Raw genomic sequence first — 14,792 nt, 5'->3', positions numbered from 1 at the left:
ACGTCTTAAGATTTTTCTTGTTTATATGATATGCCAAGAGTTCGAATCCATCGTAAGAATATATGAGAAACTATTATACTCTATTATTGAGATGTTTGCTAAAGTTTCTCATGACTAATTTAAAAATAGTCTTATTTAAACACACTATATTATTCAACAATAACGGCTTTTTAATCGAGCATTACTATATTAAATTTTTACATGATAATGATTCTATAATACTGTATATAACTAATTATGTTATGACAACTTGATAATAGTCAATTACATAAAGCATAATGAAGCAGATCAACTTCAACTTACGCCAAGAAAGAAACATTATACTATTTGATTATGTATTATAAATATTAAATACACATGCGTATATAAAAAGGGTAAGAATGTTAATTTGTAGTGATCCATAGTTGACCCAGCCAAAGCCAACAATCTGCGTCGCATTCACAATTATTATGATGCGCCAAATAATACATGCACTAAAAATTCCATTCAATTATACTTATCCAATCATATTATATTTACAGATCATATCGTGTTGTCTGACTACTACCTAAACCCTATATACAACTATTATAATTTATTTATTTTGATTAAGTCTTAATATTGTTATCAATATTACAAATTACATAAATACAAGACGCAATTTATTCATTTTTTCTTTAACTATTTAATAATTAAATAAAAGAACCGATCAATTTTGGGTTTGTTAAATTAATACTAATATCAATACAATTCTTAAAATGTTGAAATTAAATTATAATATGGAGTAAACAAGAACAGTAATTAAAAGTACTGCATTTCTCTCCTTTTCATCTTGTACTATATTTTTCCATATCAAGGTTTGACTTATTAACAAAAGAAATATATTTACTTTATCCGTTTTAATATTGTCAACATTATTTTAGCCGTGAATACCTATTCATTCACCAACAAATGAATACTTTTGTGTTTTTTCTTTTATCAGTGATTACACGTCTTAATTTCGGGAAGTCCGGTTTTTAAGAAATCTGGGTAAAATTAGTGAAATGTAAATTTCAATTTTATATATTAGATATATACAAAACTATAAGTGTAATAAATTAATAAATCTATATCTCCTAGTATTGATTAAAGATTGAAAAATAAAATGAGACAGACAGTCAATAGCAATAATCAAATTACGCAATTAGATAAAGAAGGAAGATTGACAAAAAAATGGGTGAGTTAATGAGTTAATAGCAATAAATCAAATTGACACAATTAGATAAAGAAGGAAATGATTTTATGATGAATAAATATAAAAAGAGGAGTAATAATAATAATAAATTGCGTGGTGGTCGGAGCGCCTTTAATATATCCGTTGGCCCACCATCAATGGAAGTGGCGCCAACCAGCATTCAACCATTCTTTAGCTGCTTGCCTTTATACCCCCATTCAATCCCTCTCCATTATTTTGTTGTTGTCTGAACAACCCCCAAATCAATTCGCCTTTTCGCCAAATTCTCTGCTTAATCAATCGATTACCGGCGGAGACGGAAAGCCCCCATTTTCGATTATGACGGAGCTGGAGAGGAGAGGCGGCGAGCAGGCGGCGGCGGAGGAGGAGAGGCTGTTGAGCGAGGAAGTCTCTGTTTTGGATTTCGACATGCTGTGCTCGACCGTGGCGATGCAGGCGCAGCAGGGGAAATGGGGGAAGCTCAACGGAGATGAGGAAGCCGAGCTTGGATATGGAGGCGGAGTCCATAGAATGTGGGAAGGTGAGCTCTTTTACGACTGTTTGGATGATCGGCGCCTTGCTCTTCAATCGTCATGGTACTGTTCTCATCCTTCACCACCTTTTCGTTTATCCAATTTTGGGGGAAAATTTCCCTTTTTTTAGGGTTTTGGGGTTCCGCTAATTTGGGAAGTTTTATTCTGGGTTCTTGTGCGGTGAATTGGATTCTTCTTTTTTGTTAATTTTGATGTCGTTTTCTTTTGTTCGTGATTTGATTTTGGAAATGGACGTTCTGATTTTAGCGTCAATTCAACGCTTACTACTGTTTCAGCAAATTTCTTTACCTTTGAACTAATTCAGCTTTTTGGGTATTCGGTAGGAGCAAAAAAATCTTCATTGGGGTGACGTGATTTTCCTGTTTACCTTATTTGGATTTGGATAAGTATGAGGCAATTTAAACTATTTAAGGTGGTAGAATCTTTAACTTAAGTGGTAAAATTTAAGACAGGAGTCAACTCCGACAAATCTTGCTTCATTTCTGTTCATTAAGTAGTTAAGAGATTGAAAATTAGCTTTTGGAGTCATTAATGTGCTGTTCTTTCTTATGGATTGCCATTTGCTGCAGTTGCCCCTGTTACAGATTTGGCAAGAATATGAAACGAGCTGGATTTGGTTCTTGTTTTCTTCAGGTAAATGCACAGTTCTTTCCTATGAAGCGTTTGTATTCAACTTACCATTTGGAGTGTGCAAATGTACTTAATAACGTGACAGTCTGAATTAGCGCATGCAAGAATCTGAATATCCTGAAGAAATTGTGTGGAAGGGTTTTGATAGTCTTCAAATATAGTTAACTAGTGAGTTTATTTTGTAAGTAACCGATATATCTGGATCCCATTTTCATCAGGGGAGGGGGGAATTGAGTTAAACAGTAAAGGAGTTTAAACTCTGTAGGAGTCCATTCTTTGACATTGCTATTCATGCTTGTTTAGTATTTCTAAAAAAGAGTTTCTTTAATTGTTGAGTATTGAGTTTGTGTGTGTGTGTTTTTTTTTGCAGGGATCTGTCCACTTGATTCTTCTTGTCATTGCCCTTTCCAACCTGCTAGCGTTCACAATAACCAGAAAATGCTACTTTCTATATTTGGCTGCATCATTCGCTCTCTCACTTGGAACATATATGGGATATTACCGCATACAAATAAAGAAGAAGTTCAATATAATAGTAAGCATTGTCTTCAAAACTCATTTTCTACCTTGCGATTATATCATTTCAGTTTCATTGATTTCAAAATTCAGTGTTATACCCATATGGCGATTTGTGATGATTGATATTTCCCTGATTGCCAGTATTTTTTTTAGTTTATTCATACTTGTACCGAACCCCGTTCCTCTGTCTCCCTGAAAAAATGAAAAAGTTTTGAGAGCAACACTAGCAATAGTCACTAGGAATCAAAGTAAGTTATACTCCTAAGAAAGTGCACAACATCAGATAGGCTTGAGAAATGTAAATGGTGGAGAAAGAGAATAAACCATATGAGATATACAACTTGCTCCATTCTTTATGATAGTATTTGTTTAGTAGTAGCTGTTACTTGTTCCTCGTATCGCTTTATTCAATCCAATCCAATCTAATTCAAAAATGGAATGGGTAGTTAATGAGGTTGATCTTATTTTGCCTTTGTACAATACATTTGCTTTGAGGCCTTTTCTGTGAAAGGGGTTCGGTTTAGGAATAGAATTCAAATGACTATCAGCGGGATAACAACATTACCATTTATTTTACGTTACTTCCAAATCCTTCATTTGTTTACTAAATGGAGTACATTGTAATTGCTATCTTCTGATTGTATTTCTAGTTTTCTGTTCACTTTTTCTGCTTGTTTTCCAAGCCTCTGTATTCTGGCATCACAGCCATTGCAAATGATCTTATGGTTTTCTTCATTTGGCTACAACTCGGTTCTTCCCAAATTTTTTTTCTTTTTAACAATACTTATACACAATACAGTTTATCTGCTTTCTGGGTATATTTGGATATATATATGTATCTCCTTACATGGTGTGTGATCTGCATACAATCCGTTCTCTTTCCTTCTACTCACATCTCATTCGCCTGCATATGTTTAAGCGTCAACTCTATACTACGCTACCATGAGTTTGCAAATCTTAATAGCTGATACGACAATGTATTGCTTATGCAGGGCGGTGATACTTCCTTAGATGACTTCATTTACCATATTATTTGTCCGAGCTGCATGTTAAGCCAGGTCCGTTCTCCTGTTAGATTTTGTTTTCCTCGCTGGATACGACTAAATTCACTAAAAAGAACATTCATAATCCCATCCCATATCTCCACTGTAAAGAATTATGTGTAAGACAAACTAAATAGAAGAATGAACCATCAGTTGTAAAACTAATCCACTACAATCTGTGAACTTGAGCAGGAATCAAGGACGTTGGAAATGAACAATGTCCAAGATGGGATCTGGCATGGGAGAGGGGACACCATATGCGTGGGAAGCTTCTCCGAGGACAGCAAAGCATACTTGGAGTTGTATCCACCTTATGTTGTGTCAACCAAGTGCCCACAACTTCTCAGCATGCAACAAACCTCCAACGACACCATTGTTTTGCCGACTTCTGTGGTAGGGATTGTGTGAACTGCTGCCTACTCTATCATGGGGATGAAGGCCTCTCAGTGAGTCTCTTTAAACTGTGCTGGAATCTTGGAATCATTGTTCCGAAACTCAAGGGAAAATAGTTGGAATTCCACAAAATATTCTGGCAATATGGAGTCCGTTGCTGCTTAATGATGTCGAAATTGGTGTATATATGATGGTTGTTTGTCGGACTGCAAATTGCAATGGTAAATGCAAATTATCATAATTCTTTTACAAGCAAATTTCCGTGCAAGAATTTCAGAGTTGTTTCTATCTTGTTGAAAAATAAAGTGCTTACAAAGGGAAAAGGGGAATTAAAAAAGAGGTGACAAAAAAAAACTAGGGAAATAAAGTGTGAATTGTTCAACAATGAACTTAGTTTCTGTCCTTCAAATCTTGTTACTCGTTTATCGGGAATCAAACTAGAACCGACCAGTTCTCAGTTAATCGATAACCAACTTTCATGGTTATTGCATTCATGTAATATCGGTTATCAACCTGGGTAATCGTAAGAAGCAATAGCTACCCTTGGGCCCATTTAACCCGCCACCCTTGCTTCGTCGACCAATGGCTATCTCGATATCTGAATCTGAAGTGAAGTAGTTATCCATCTCGATTGCCCAACTAGCCAAGTGAAGTAGTCATTCATCTCGATATCTGAATCTAAAGTTCGGATAGCCCAACTGGTCTATCCTCACGAGCGACTTCAAATACCGAGGCGCTGAATCCGCATCATAAAAAATGGTGGCAGGGGTCTGGACCCCCTACTTGCCAGAAAATCGCATGGTCGGTTGCCCTCTCGATAGATGTGAGAGAACCTGACCTGCAACTGTGAGAGCAAAATGCGAATGCGAGCCATGTGATGTCTCACATCCGCTGCTCCCCCGCGTCCTAAAGTGAACACCGCGACCACTGCTGCCGCATCCATCTCGACCCAGACCTGCGATGAGAACTCCATAGCCAATGTCAACCCGTGAAGAAGAGCTAAGAGCTCCGCCTCGAAGGCCGACCCAGCTACGAGTGGCGTGCAAAAGGCCCCCAAGAGAGAACCGTCTGAACCACGAACCACTCCCCCACCGCCAGCTTGTCCCGTCGAGGTGATAAAGGCCCCATCGGTGTTCAGCTTCACCCAAGGATCGTCGGGTGGATGCCAAAGCACACTCCAGGACCTCATAACTCGCCGGCGAGGAGGAACCGAAGGCATGAAGTCGACAGCCGGAGTGTAACCGCGCCAGTGAAGGGGTAGGAGCACGCCCGCCGCCACCAAGATCCGCAGATGCCGAATAACCTGCCAAATAACATGGGAAGAACGAAAAGAAATGTCGCAGTGCTTGCAGCTATTCCTCTCCGTCCAAATAAACCAGTATACTAAACAAGGGGTAATGAAGCTGAAGTGCAAGGTAATGGCCCTGTGAGAGGACCTCCACCAAAAACCTAATCTATGTGCAATATCAGTGCACGTGTGAATGTGTGTGCTAATGTAAGGGAACCAGCCATCGAAGAAATCCCAAACCGATTTCGCCAGAGGACTCGACACAAACAAATGCTGAAAAGACTCGACTGAAAAAGAAGAGACACAACACAGACACTTGGATGCGAGAGAGATACCACGGGTCTGAACATAACATTCAACAGGGACCGTCTGGAGGAGGAGACGCCAGATGAAGACAGAGATAGTCGGGGTCAGCCCAACATTCAAAACCATGCGAAGCCCGAAATGTCTAGGGGACCGTGTCCGGATGAGCTCCCAAGCTGAGGCCGTCGAGAACTCGCCATCGCCAGTGAGGCTCCATCACATCACATCCCGCCTGCCCACCTCAATCGGAACAGCCCTGATAAGATCCAGCACATACAAAGGCACACCATACATAGCCAAATAATCAAGCAGTTTTTCAAATTGCCAAGTATGATCATGCCAGAACCTAGAAACCTCAGCGGCAGGAAGATCAGTCCCGAGCGGACAAAAGGTCCTAAGGGGGCCATCCCCGACCCACACGTCGTCCCAGAAACTAATCCGCCCTTCGCCTAGGGACCATCTAATAAGACCATGCACCTGACCCTTAATATGAGTGAGCCGACACCAAATAGAACTATCATGCACAGAGTAAGGGGAAATAAAAGCACGCCCAGCATGGAAACAGTACTTGCGTATCGTGAACTGAGCCCACAAAGAATCCTGCGCGAGGAATCTCCACCAGAGCTTGATGCTGAAAGCCTTGACGAGCTCACGAAAACGACGGATGCCACGTTTAGCGTTTTCGACTACTTCCTTAACCGATTAACTGATCATCTGCACTAGCTATAACTTATGCAGGTAAACATCAATATTGATTGGTATAGAATATCTTTTGTATCTTAGGTACCAGAATCATAAAGTAGACGCTCCTTTACTTGATTCTCCATTCTCCATACCCCAATCCTATTCCCTGCACAAGAGTAAGGTATTATTTAACTTGTCAATGATGAAAGTGGAATGAATTCTTTTCTTTTTCTTTCCTCCCACTTCAAGGATCACCATATGTTCTTGCACAAACCCTATTTTAGCTCATTTCCTTTCTCCATTTTTCTCCAACCAAAAAAAGAGAGAGGATTCGCCGGTCCATCATGTCGACCGATGGCAATCCAAACACCGAACACGTCCAATCACCTTGTCAAACTTGCCCCGTGAAGCTGTCAGGGTGGAAGAGAGCACGCAACTTGCTGAAAAAGGCCCGACTACAAAGCAGCCAACGGAATCAGAACCAGAACCAGAACCGCAATCGCAATTGCCACCTGCCAACGACGCCAGCCCACGCCTTCTCGACTTGATCCAAGAAGACCTGAGAGAAATGCGCAAGGAAGCCAAGGAGCTCAACAACTACAACAACCGCCTCAATGAAGATCTCAAAACACTGGAGGGTGTTTTTCAAGAAATCAAGGGGGTGGGGAAGAAACCCTAAAAAAGAAGAGATTGTAAAAAAGTTCAGAAATGAACTGATGAAGGTGAAGCTCACCATTCCTTCCAACATCGGAACACACAAAGGCAAGCAGTTAAAGTCGCAGTTCATCAAGGACCGAATCTCCGGGGAGAAGCCCAAGAAGATACCTCGGCTGCACAAAAGTCCTCTCTTCGAGACGAGCATGGCATACAAAGACTTCGAGGATCGCTACGACAAGCTCAAGGATCGCTACAAGCTATGCTTGCTTTGTCTGTCCATTTTCCCGCAGGCGCCGTCATCAAGAAGAGGCTGATGCTGCAATGGTGGGTCGTCGAGGGCTTCGCGTCGGAAGAGGATGTCGCCGAGGACTACTTGAAAGAATTGATGGACAAGGGCTTCCTTATCGAGGCCGCCCCCGGTGACAACAGTTGCATGTTTGTATTTTTTTCTCCGTGAATAGTCGATTTTGTCTCATTTTTAGGGTATTTACAATGTTTCATTTTTTGGAATAAATAATCATGCAAAATAAATTCTGGCCAACGGATCGTCGACGTGAGTACGTGACAACCAAAATTACACGTTGATTAATCAGTGTGTAATTTTGGTTATCACGTCGATTTTCCAATCACCAAGATTTATTTGTTGGACATATTACTACTAAATACTACTCCATCTATCCAAAATAGATGATGTCACACTTTTCTTTTTAGTTTATCCCACAAAACATGTCACATTTTCTTTTTCTAGAAAAAATTTTATTTATATACTATAAAAATATATTTTTGCTCTCCATTTAACATACAAAACAACATCTTCTAAAATCTCGTACTTATCACTAAAGTGTGACATCTATTAGGACGAACAGAGTAGTAATTACCTTAATGATAGGACATTTTAGGTAAATGACACTAACGATGGGACAAATTCGACCATTTTCCCTTAACAAATTATTAAAGCTCAGTATGCTAATCTAGTCCGTATATCTTTGATAGGCTCCACCCCTTCCACCGATCAGTGCTGGTGGAGCTAGCCGAGAGGGCTAAGATATTCAACTTCGGAGAAGAGGGAGGCCCCACACAGAACTTCAAGGGGACCTTCCAAGCGTGCTTGAGCGGGTCGGGGCTGATCTCGTACGACGATTTCAAGAAGAAGCACGACGATTCCAAGCAAAGGAACGAAGAAGGGAAGGCGGATGAGCCGATCAAAGTGGTGAACGACCTAATCAAAGAGCTGGAGAATCTCCACCTCCTCATGAATGTGGACGAGCACATTCTTGAATTCATAGATGAGTGGTTTGGGAAGATGTAGAATCTCAACATCTTGTACCTCGGGCGATGGAAGGCCTTGATGGCTCACCACATCGAGGTGGAGGATCCCAAGTTCTTCGAGAAGCTCAGGAGCTTGAAGTACGTCAAGTTTCTGAGCCTCCAGGGGGTTTCCAACATCATCGCGCTCTACAACTCCATCCTCGAGCTCACGAACCTCGAGGTGCTCGACCTCAGGGCTTGCGTGAACCTCGAGAGCATCCCGGAGAAGATTGAGAAGCTAAAGAAGCTGAAGCAGCTGGACATGTCGGAGTGCTACTTGCTTGCGAAAATGCCAAAAGGCCTCTCATTACTCAAATACCTAAAGTGCTAAAGGGCTTCTTCGTGACCGAAGACAAAGTTGGGTACCAAAAAGGCTGCACGATTGGAGATTTGAAGCAGCTGGAGTTTCTCGAGAAGCTTTGCATCTACAATGACTGGAAGGACTTCCCCACGGAAGAGCATGTCGCGGTGATGGAGAAGCTGGAGCCTCTAAGAAAGCTGACCATCACTTGGGGAGTTGGTACTAACACTGGTGGGAAAGATGAGTACAAATTAGGTTCGGCCAAGCTTCCTCCGAATCTGGAGAAGCTGGACCTCAAGTGCTTCCCCAAGGAACAGACGCCGAATTGGCTCATGGTTAGTAATTTGAAGGAGCTGAAGAGGCTGTACATAAGAGGGGGGAAGTTTCATGATCTCGGGCAGTATCAAGGCATCGGTACTTATGGTGAGACGGAGAGGTGGACGAAGGTGGAGAGGCTGCGGCTCAAGTATTTGAGGGGGATAGAGATGGAATGGAGGGAGCTTCATGGATTGTTTCCTAATTTGGAGTATTTGGAGAAGGTGAGATGCCCAAATCTTACTTTGTTCCCTTGTGATGCAAAGGGGGTGTGGAACAAGAAAGTGGATACGAGACCACCGGCCCAAGACCCGCACAAAAAGGACACAAGCGACGGCCGAGGTGAGCCTGAGAAGGAAGAGGCGGCTGCAGGACCCGAGCCCAAAGAAGATGAGCAGAAGGCACAGCCCCAGAGACGCCCTTGTTGCCAAGGCTGTCTGTTGTTAAGATAGTTTGTTTTATGCAATTTATGTAATAAAGAGCCGAGCGTAACTATAAAAGCTCTATTTCGGGTTTTCTTTGTTGGTTATTTCCTGCAATGCAAAAGAGAAGCGAACCAACCAACCCTAGGGTTTAAGTGTTATAAATAAGAGAACTTGTATTCAAATTCAAGATCAAGAAATTACAAGAATCTTTTAGTATATTTGCTTTTCAGATTCACGTAAATTTACTATTTTGTTTTCACAAACCCTAATCCAAGAACCCTAGTAGCTCGATAAGATTTATCAACCTGTCAAATGACTAGCTTCCTTTTCTTACAAAGAATGAAGAATAAGAAATGAAAGAACTGAGGTTGGAAGACCTAAATGTAGACCAAGCATGCTATTTATTTATTTTTATTTTTTTATGACGAACACAACTGATTAATAGTAGAGTATATAGTTTAGCCACAAAGAAATATTTGTGCATTGACTAATATTACAAGGGCAATAAGGCCCTAAAACTATTTATAGTAATATCCAAATTGTATTAATAATAAGACACTCTCAAACTTGGTTTACTGTCCAATTCCATCATTGGAGCTTAACCTCCATTTTTCTAACATCCAAAAAAATGAAAAATAAACAAAAAACAGTAGTTTCCCAATTCTTCCTTCTAAACTTTGTAAAGCAATGCAGGTCTGAATCTGACACTGTCCACCCTCCAATATAATTCAAAGATCAATGAGCAGGTCTTTAACATAATATAATCTGAACAAATACTATCATTTTATATAACTGGGTTGAATCAGGAACAACCTGAAGATGATTAATTTACATTATGCAACAAAAACAATGATAAATACCTAGGACTAATAGTGTTCATTTATTACCTCAGCCAATACTTTCTGAGAGGTAATCCTCCTTGAGCAAGGGTTTTGCAGGTCTAGTTTAGTGAATAATACAGGTGGTTAAAATCTAACAAAATTGTGACTTGGGCACACGCGCGAACTAGCAGAAGATGTCAACAAATTATTGGCAGAGCAACATATAAACGAGCAGGGTGATGTACAAAATGAAGTCGAAACTTGTTAAAGGCGTAGCTGTCTTTTTTCCGAAGGGCGTTTCATGGGGCCATCAGCCCTTCTATTGTATAAGAAAGTGACTCTGCCCAATCAGATTTGAGGAGAAGTGTTTGAAGTGTATGCATCACATCATAACCAGGATCAAGCTTCCGTTGCCAGCCCTATCAGATATGAATCCGCGGGTAATTAAAAAATGCAAACTAATTTATTCCTCAAGAGAAGGGTACAGATGAAAACATGAAATTATGCAGAATAGACAAAAATTACGCAAGAGGCTACCTCAAGGACTAAGAGAGTCACCATCACTGTGCAAACATTGCCATCAATATTTACTCTATGTCGCCGAACTTTCTCAAGTAGTTGGTGCATGCAATCAGCAGGATGGACCAGATCTCCTTCAGGGGTACCCCAAAAATCAAAAGATTCTTTCACTTCCTGCATAATAAACAAATCGAAATGAGTTTCAAGATGATATTCATTATCTCTTACCACATAAAACTATCGACTACAAAGTTATGACAATCTACCTTCCAGGAAGATAATTAAAATACCACAACGTTCAAATCTCCTAGACCTAGAGATGATATTGGAATGAATTTGAATCATGCAAATGCCTATGAAAACCAACATAAACCATGAACTTGAGCCATTCAACTACAAGAATACGAAGGTGACAGGTAAAGCCCCCTCCCCCTCCACGTAGCTTAGCATGGCAAAGTAAGCTAATACAAAATCACATATAACTTCCATTTCCATTCAGACAAGTACAAGTTAATCGATTTGTTGAGTGCTCATGCAAATTTAACAGTGAAATAGCAATGGTGGTGGTTGTGATGGACTCTGGAAAATGTTATTAGTAACCAAAGCACATCTACTATCTTCCCTAATAGGGTTCCTTTGAAAATCTCAAAGACCAAAGGGCGGCGGCTTAGCATTTCTAAGACCATATATTATCTCAAGTGCACCAGATTGCATGCAAATGGCAGTTGGTCACCTGGATGAAGGACTCTGGATCTGGGCATCTCTGTTTCCTTGATAGTCTTAATGTGCTCTCTGCTGCAGTACGACCATCTCTAGTAGCAACAGCTTTAAAGAACTCCAGTAAATTAATCTGGTCACTCTTAGAAAGCTCAGCAGTCATGCCCACGTCAAGGAAAATAACATGAGGCTTCGCTTTAAAGAGCTTTTTACGAGACGAGTCGCTCTGAGCAACACGAACAAGGATGTTTCCAGGATGCATGTCAGCATGAACAAAGTTGTCAACCTAAAAAAGGGAGGACAAAACTCAAGAATCAGAACTATCCCTTGCAAGTGATCATAATTGTTAACAATAAGAATGTGTTTCATATAAGTATACAATGCACGTTTCCTTGGGTGAGAATCTAGAGATATCGTAGAATATTGAGAGAAACACAGACAAAAGCCATTAACAATTACAAAACATTTGTGCTGACCAAATGAAGACTATCAATCAAAAACAGAAAACTAGTATATTGACAATAGAAGAAGAAAGAGCATTGGGAAAGCATATACATTGTTGCCTCTTGAATTAAGACAAATCGTTTATTTGAACAAGTGAACTTTAAGTCCCATATATTTCTATCAGTGTCCTACAGTACACAATAAAAGTACTTTAAACTACAATTTCTTCATCGAGTACAACAAAATTATCAAAGTCACCACATGTAACATCCATACTTAGAATCAATAGCTAATGGATGGAAGACAATAGTAATTATGTAACACCAGAGTATACACTGCAATAACCGGTGGAGATAATTACGGTGACCTTATACGAAGCCAAAGTTCCTCGAAAACCAAAAGGCATAATCACAGAAAGGAGACAAAAACTGACTTAAATGCCTGATGACACTAGCAACAATTTAAGAGAAAAGGGCACGGTTAAAGTTACCAGGAGCATTTTCAGTAGTGCATGGGTTCCAATGTGAGCAAGAGATCTTTTGATCCGTTCATCTCCCTGGTGATCATCAACATAGTGTGTAACACTTTCTCCGTGTTCAAAAGATTCTACCAAAACAGCTGGATGTACCAGAGGATATACAGGTCTGGGGAAGGAAACATCCTTCCACCTTCGAAAATTGTATGTGAAGCGGCTCAAGTGAGCAGCTTCTCGAGCAAGATCAACTTGAGACATCATGAAAACTGCAAACTGTTGGACACTTTCATCCAATCTCAGCCAAGTAAGTCCAGGAATAAGGCCTGAAATCTTTGCTACAACATTAATTATCGCAAAATCCCTTTTTATGGATTCCCCCACTCCCGGATGCCTCACCTTAACAGCTACTAGAATTGGTTTATTCAGACGACCAGGGTATCGGGACCTCACTGAAGCTCGATGCACTTGAGCAATGCTACCTGATGCGACTGGCTCTTCCTCAAAATCATCGAAAATTTCATTAATCCTTCGACCAAAAGCTCTCTCAATTGTCTTTTTCGTATAGGCAAAACTGTGTTCAGGTGCTTTCATGTGAAGCTTTGACAGTTCGGTGCACAAGTCTTCAGGAAATAGATCAGGCCGTGTGGCTGCCCACTGGCCCCATTTAATAAACGCTGGACCAGCTTTTTCTAGAGTTTGATGGACAGCCTGAAGCCATAATTTCCTGAAACGCGGCCCAAAACTATCTGCAAGTGGCGCCATGACGATGCTTGGAGTAAACAGAATACCCAAATAAAAAGCTCTAATTAACATGAAAAGTCCTTCAAATATGGAGAATATCAATCCGGTCATATACATACGGCTGTCTTGAGCTTGCATGTACAACCTATTCTTCGGATCATAGACGAATTGTGTGCTTGGTGCAGCTTCTGCCCATGCTAAATGGGTCCCGCACGCGAGAGCAAAAATACTAGGAACAACCATGTAAGAATAGCTGAAGCCTAAGCTAATGGCCTGAGCAATCTTTTCTATGGAGAGACGAGTTTGGGCATTTTGTACGGATTTTTGTGCCAAGCTCTTCCAAACAACCCGGGTATGATAAGCCACGGAGTTACAAGCAGGACTTGCTGAATATCCCCGTGAGTAACCATTACGCAAACCTTTTCCGGTTTCATCCCAAGCACGTCTCCTGCTTGGAAACAAGTGATGCAAGTACGATCTGTATCGAGAACAATATATACTGGCTCGGACAGGTACTCCATCGGCCAACCCCTGTACATAGATGCCCGATTGACAAGTCCGGAGAGACGGTGATGCTTTCCCGGCTACACCAACTGTCAACAATCTACGACATCTTAACAAGATGGAATTGAAAACACCCATAGTTAGGAAACATAATTGATTTCATTAAACACAAACAACATTTGCAACAACATTTCCCCAATTACAACTTTTAACAAAGCAAATGTGGAATTTCAACTTCATATAAACCCATGCCAATAAAAAAAACACATAGCTCAACCATTTCAAAACCTATTTTTCAATTACCAAACATACCTTCCAATAATCCGACCCTAATCAAATTCTAGAATACATAAATGAAAGGCTAATTCAGCTGGTTTGATATTGAAAAATTGCATAGCTATTGACGAACCTTGACATAGCGAAAAATGTGGGGCGAAGGAAGGCTTATTGAATAACGTGCGCAGGAGGACGAGCATCTTCTGATGATTAATGAAGGATTGAAGCATACGGGCTTGAGAAATTAGAGGTTTCCCGCAAAAACATAAGAAATTTATAAAACAAGATGCTTGGGGAAAAAGAGAAGAGAGGAAAACCAACGATATAGATAGAAATTTAGGGGAATGTGCGTTATTAAGTTAGGGCTGCGCCTGCGCCTGCGATGATGAAGACGAACAACGATCTCGTAAACGATCTGCTGGCTAATTGGGGTATGATTCAAAACGTTAATAAGTAATCAATTTGTTTGGGATATTTATCCCAAAATGTCGTATCTTTACGTGATTATTGTGTAGTGCTCATCGTTTATTACTCCCTCCCTAATAAAATATGAATAATTGGGAGTTGGGACAACACGGATATAAAATATAATTGGTAAAAAATAAGAGGAGAAAAAATGTAGTTAAAATAGTGTTACTAGACTCTAAGATTCATATTATTATTAGTGTTTAAAGTGTTTTAGT

The 14,792-nt window shown here is 40.3% G+C and overlaps 3 protein-coding genes across 5 annotated transcripts; 2 read left to right on the top strand and 1 right to left on the bottom strand.

Moving 5' to 3' along the window:
• The first annotated feature begins 1,327 nt into the window (after nucleotides 1–1,327).
• On the top strand, nucleotides 1,328–4,588 carry LOC121777774. Its single transcript, XM_042175128.1, has 5 exons — nucleotides 1,328–1,788; nucleotides 2,316–2,379; nucleotides 2,747–2,911; nucleotides 3,888–3,953; nucleotides 4,131–4,588. Exons 1-5 carry the CDS (start codon nucleotides 1,532–1,534, stop codon nucleotides 4,344–4,346), a joined length of 768 nt encoding a protein of 255 aa, XP_042031062.1. The 5' UTR covers nucleotides 1,328–1,531; the 3' UTR covers nucleotides 4,347–4,588.
• A 3,751-nt stretch (nucleotides 4,589–8,339) lies between these two features.
• On the top strand, nucleotides 8,340–9,014 carry LOC121777081 (putative disease resistance protein RGA3). Its single transcript, XM_042174217.1, has one exon. The coding sequence runs from the start codon at nucleotides 8,612–8,614 to the stop codon at nucleotides 8,900–8,902; it is 291 nt and encodes a 96-aa protein (XP_042030151.1). The 5' UTR covers nucleotides 8,340–8,611; the 3' UTR covers nucleotides 8,903–9,014.
• Nucleotides 9,015–10,373: 1,359 nt separating this feature from the next.
• On the bottom strand, nucleotides 10,374–14,601 carry LOC121776182 (probable serine/threonine-protein kinase abkC). Of its 3 annotated transcripts, none has more exons than XM_042173329.1 (5): nucleotides 14,243–14,601; nucleotides 12,604–13,922; nucleotides 11,686–11,955; nucleotides 10,971–11,126; nucleotides 10,374–10,852 (listed from the first exon to the last, which is right to left on the bottom strand). In XM_042173329.1, exons 1-5 carry the CDS (start codon nucleotides 14,337–14,339, stop codon nucleotides 10,733–10,735), a joined length of 1,962 nt encoding a protein of 653 aa, XP_042029263.1. In that variant the 5' UTR covers nucleotides 14,340–14,601; the 3' UTR covers nucleotides 10,374–10,732. The 3 variants fall into 3 exon arrangements, with proteins under 3 accessions (XP_042029263.1, XP_042029264.1, XP_042029265.1); XM_042173330.1 differs by having other exon boundaries at nucleotides 12,604–13,942; nucleotides 14,243–14,600; XM_042173331.1 differs by having other exon boundaries at nucleotides 12,604–13,933; nucleotides 14,243–14,600.
• Nucleotides 14,602–14,792: the final 191 nt, after the last annotated feature.

The sequence above is a fragment of the Salvia splendens genome, chromosome 18 (assembly GCF_004379255.2).
Source record: "Salvia splendens isolate huo1 chromosome 18, SspV2, whole genome shotgun sequence".
Taxonomy (NCBI): Eukaryota; Viridiplantae; Streptophyta; class Magnoliopsida; order Lamiales; family Lamiaceae; genus Salvia; species Salvia splendens.
This window is presented reverse-complemented; position numbering and strand designations above follow the sequence as displayed.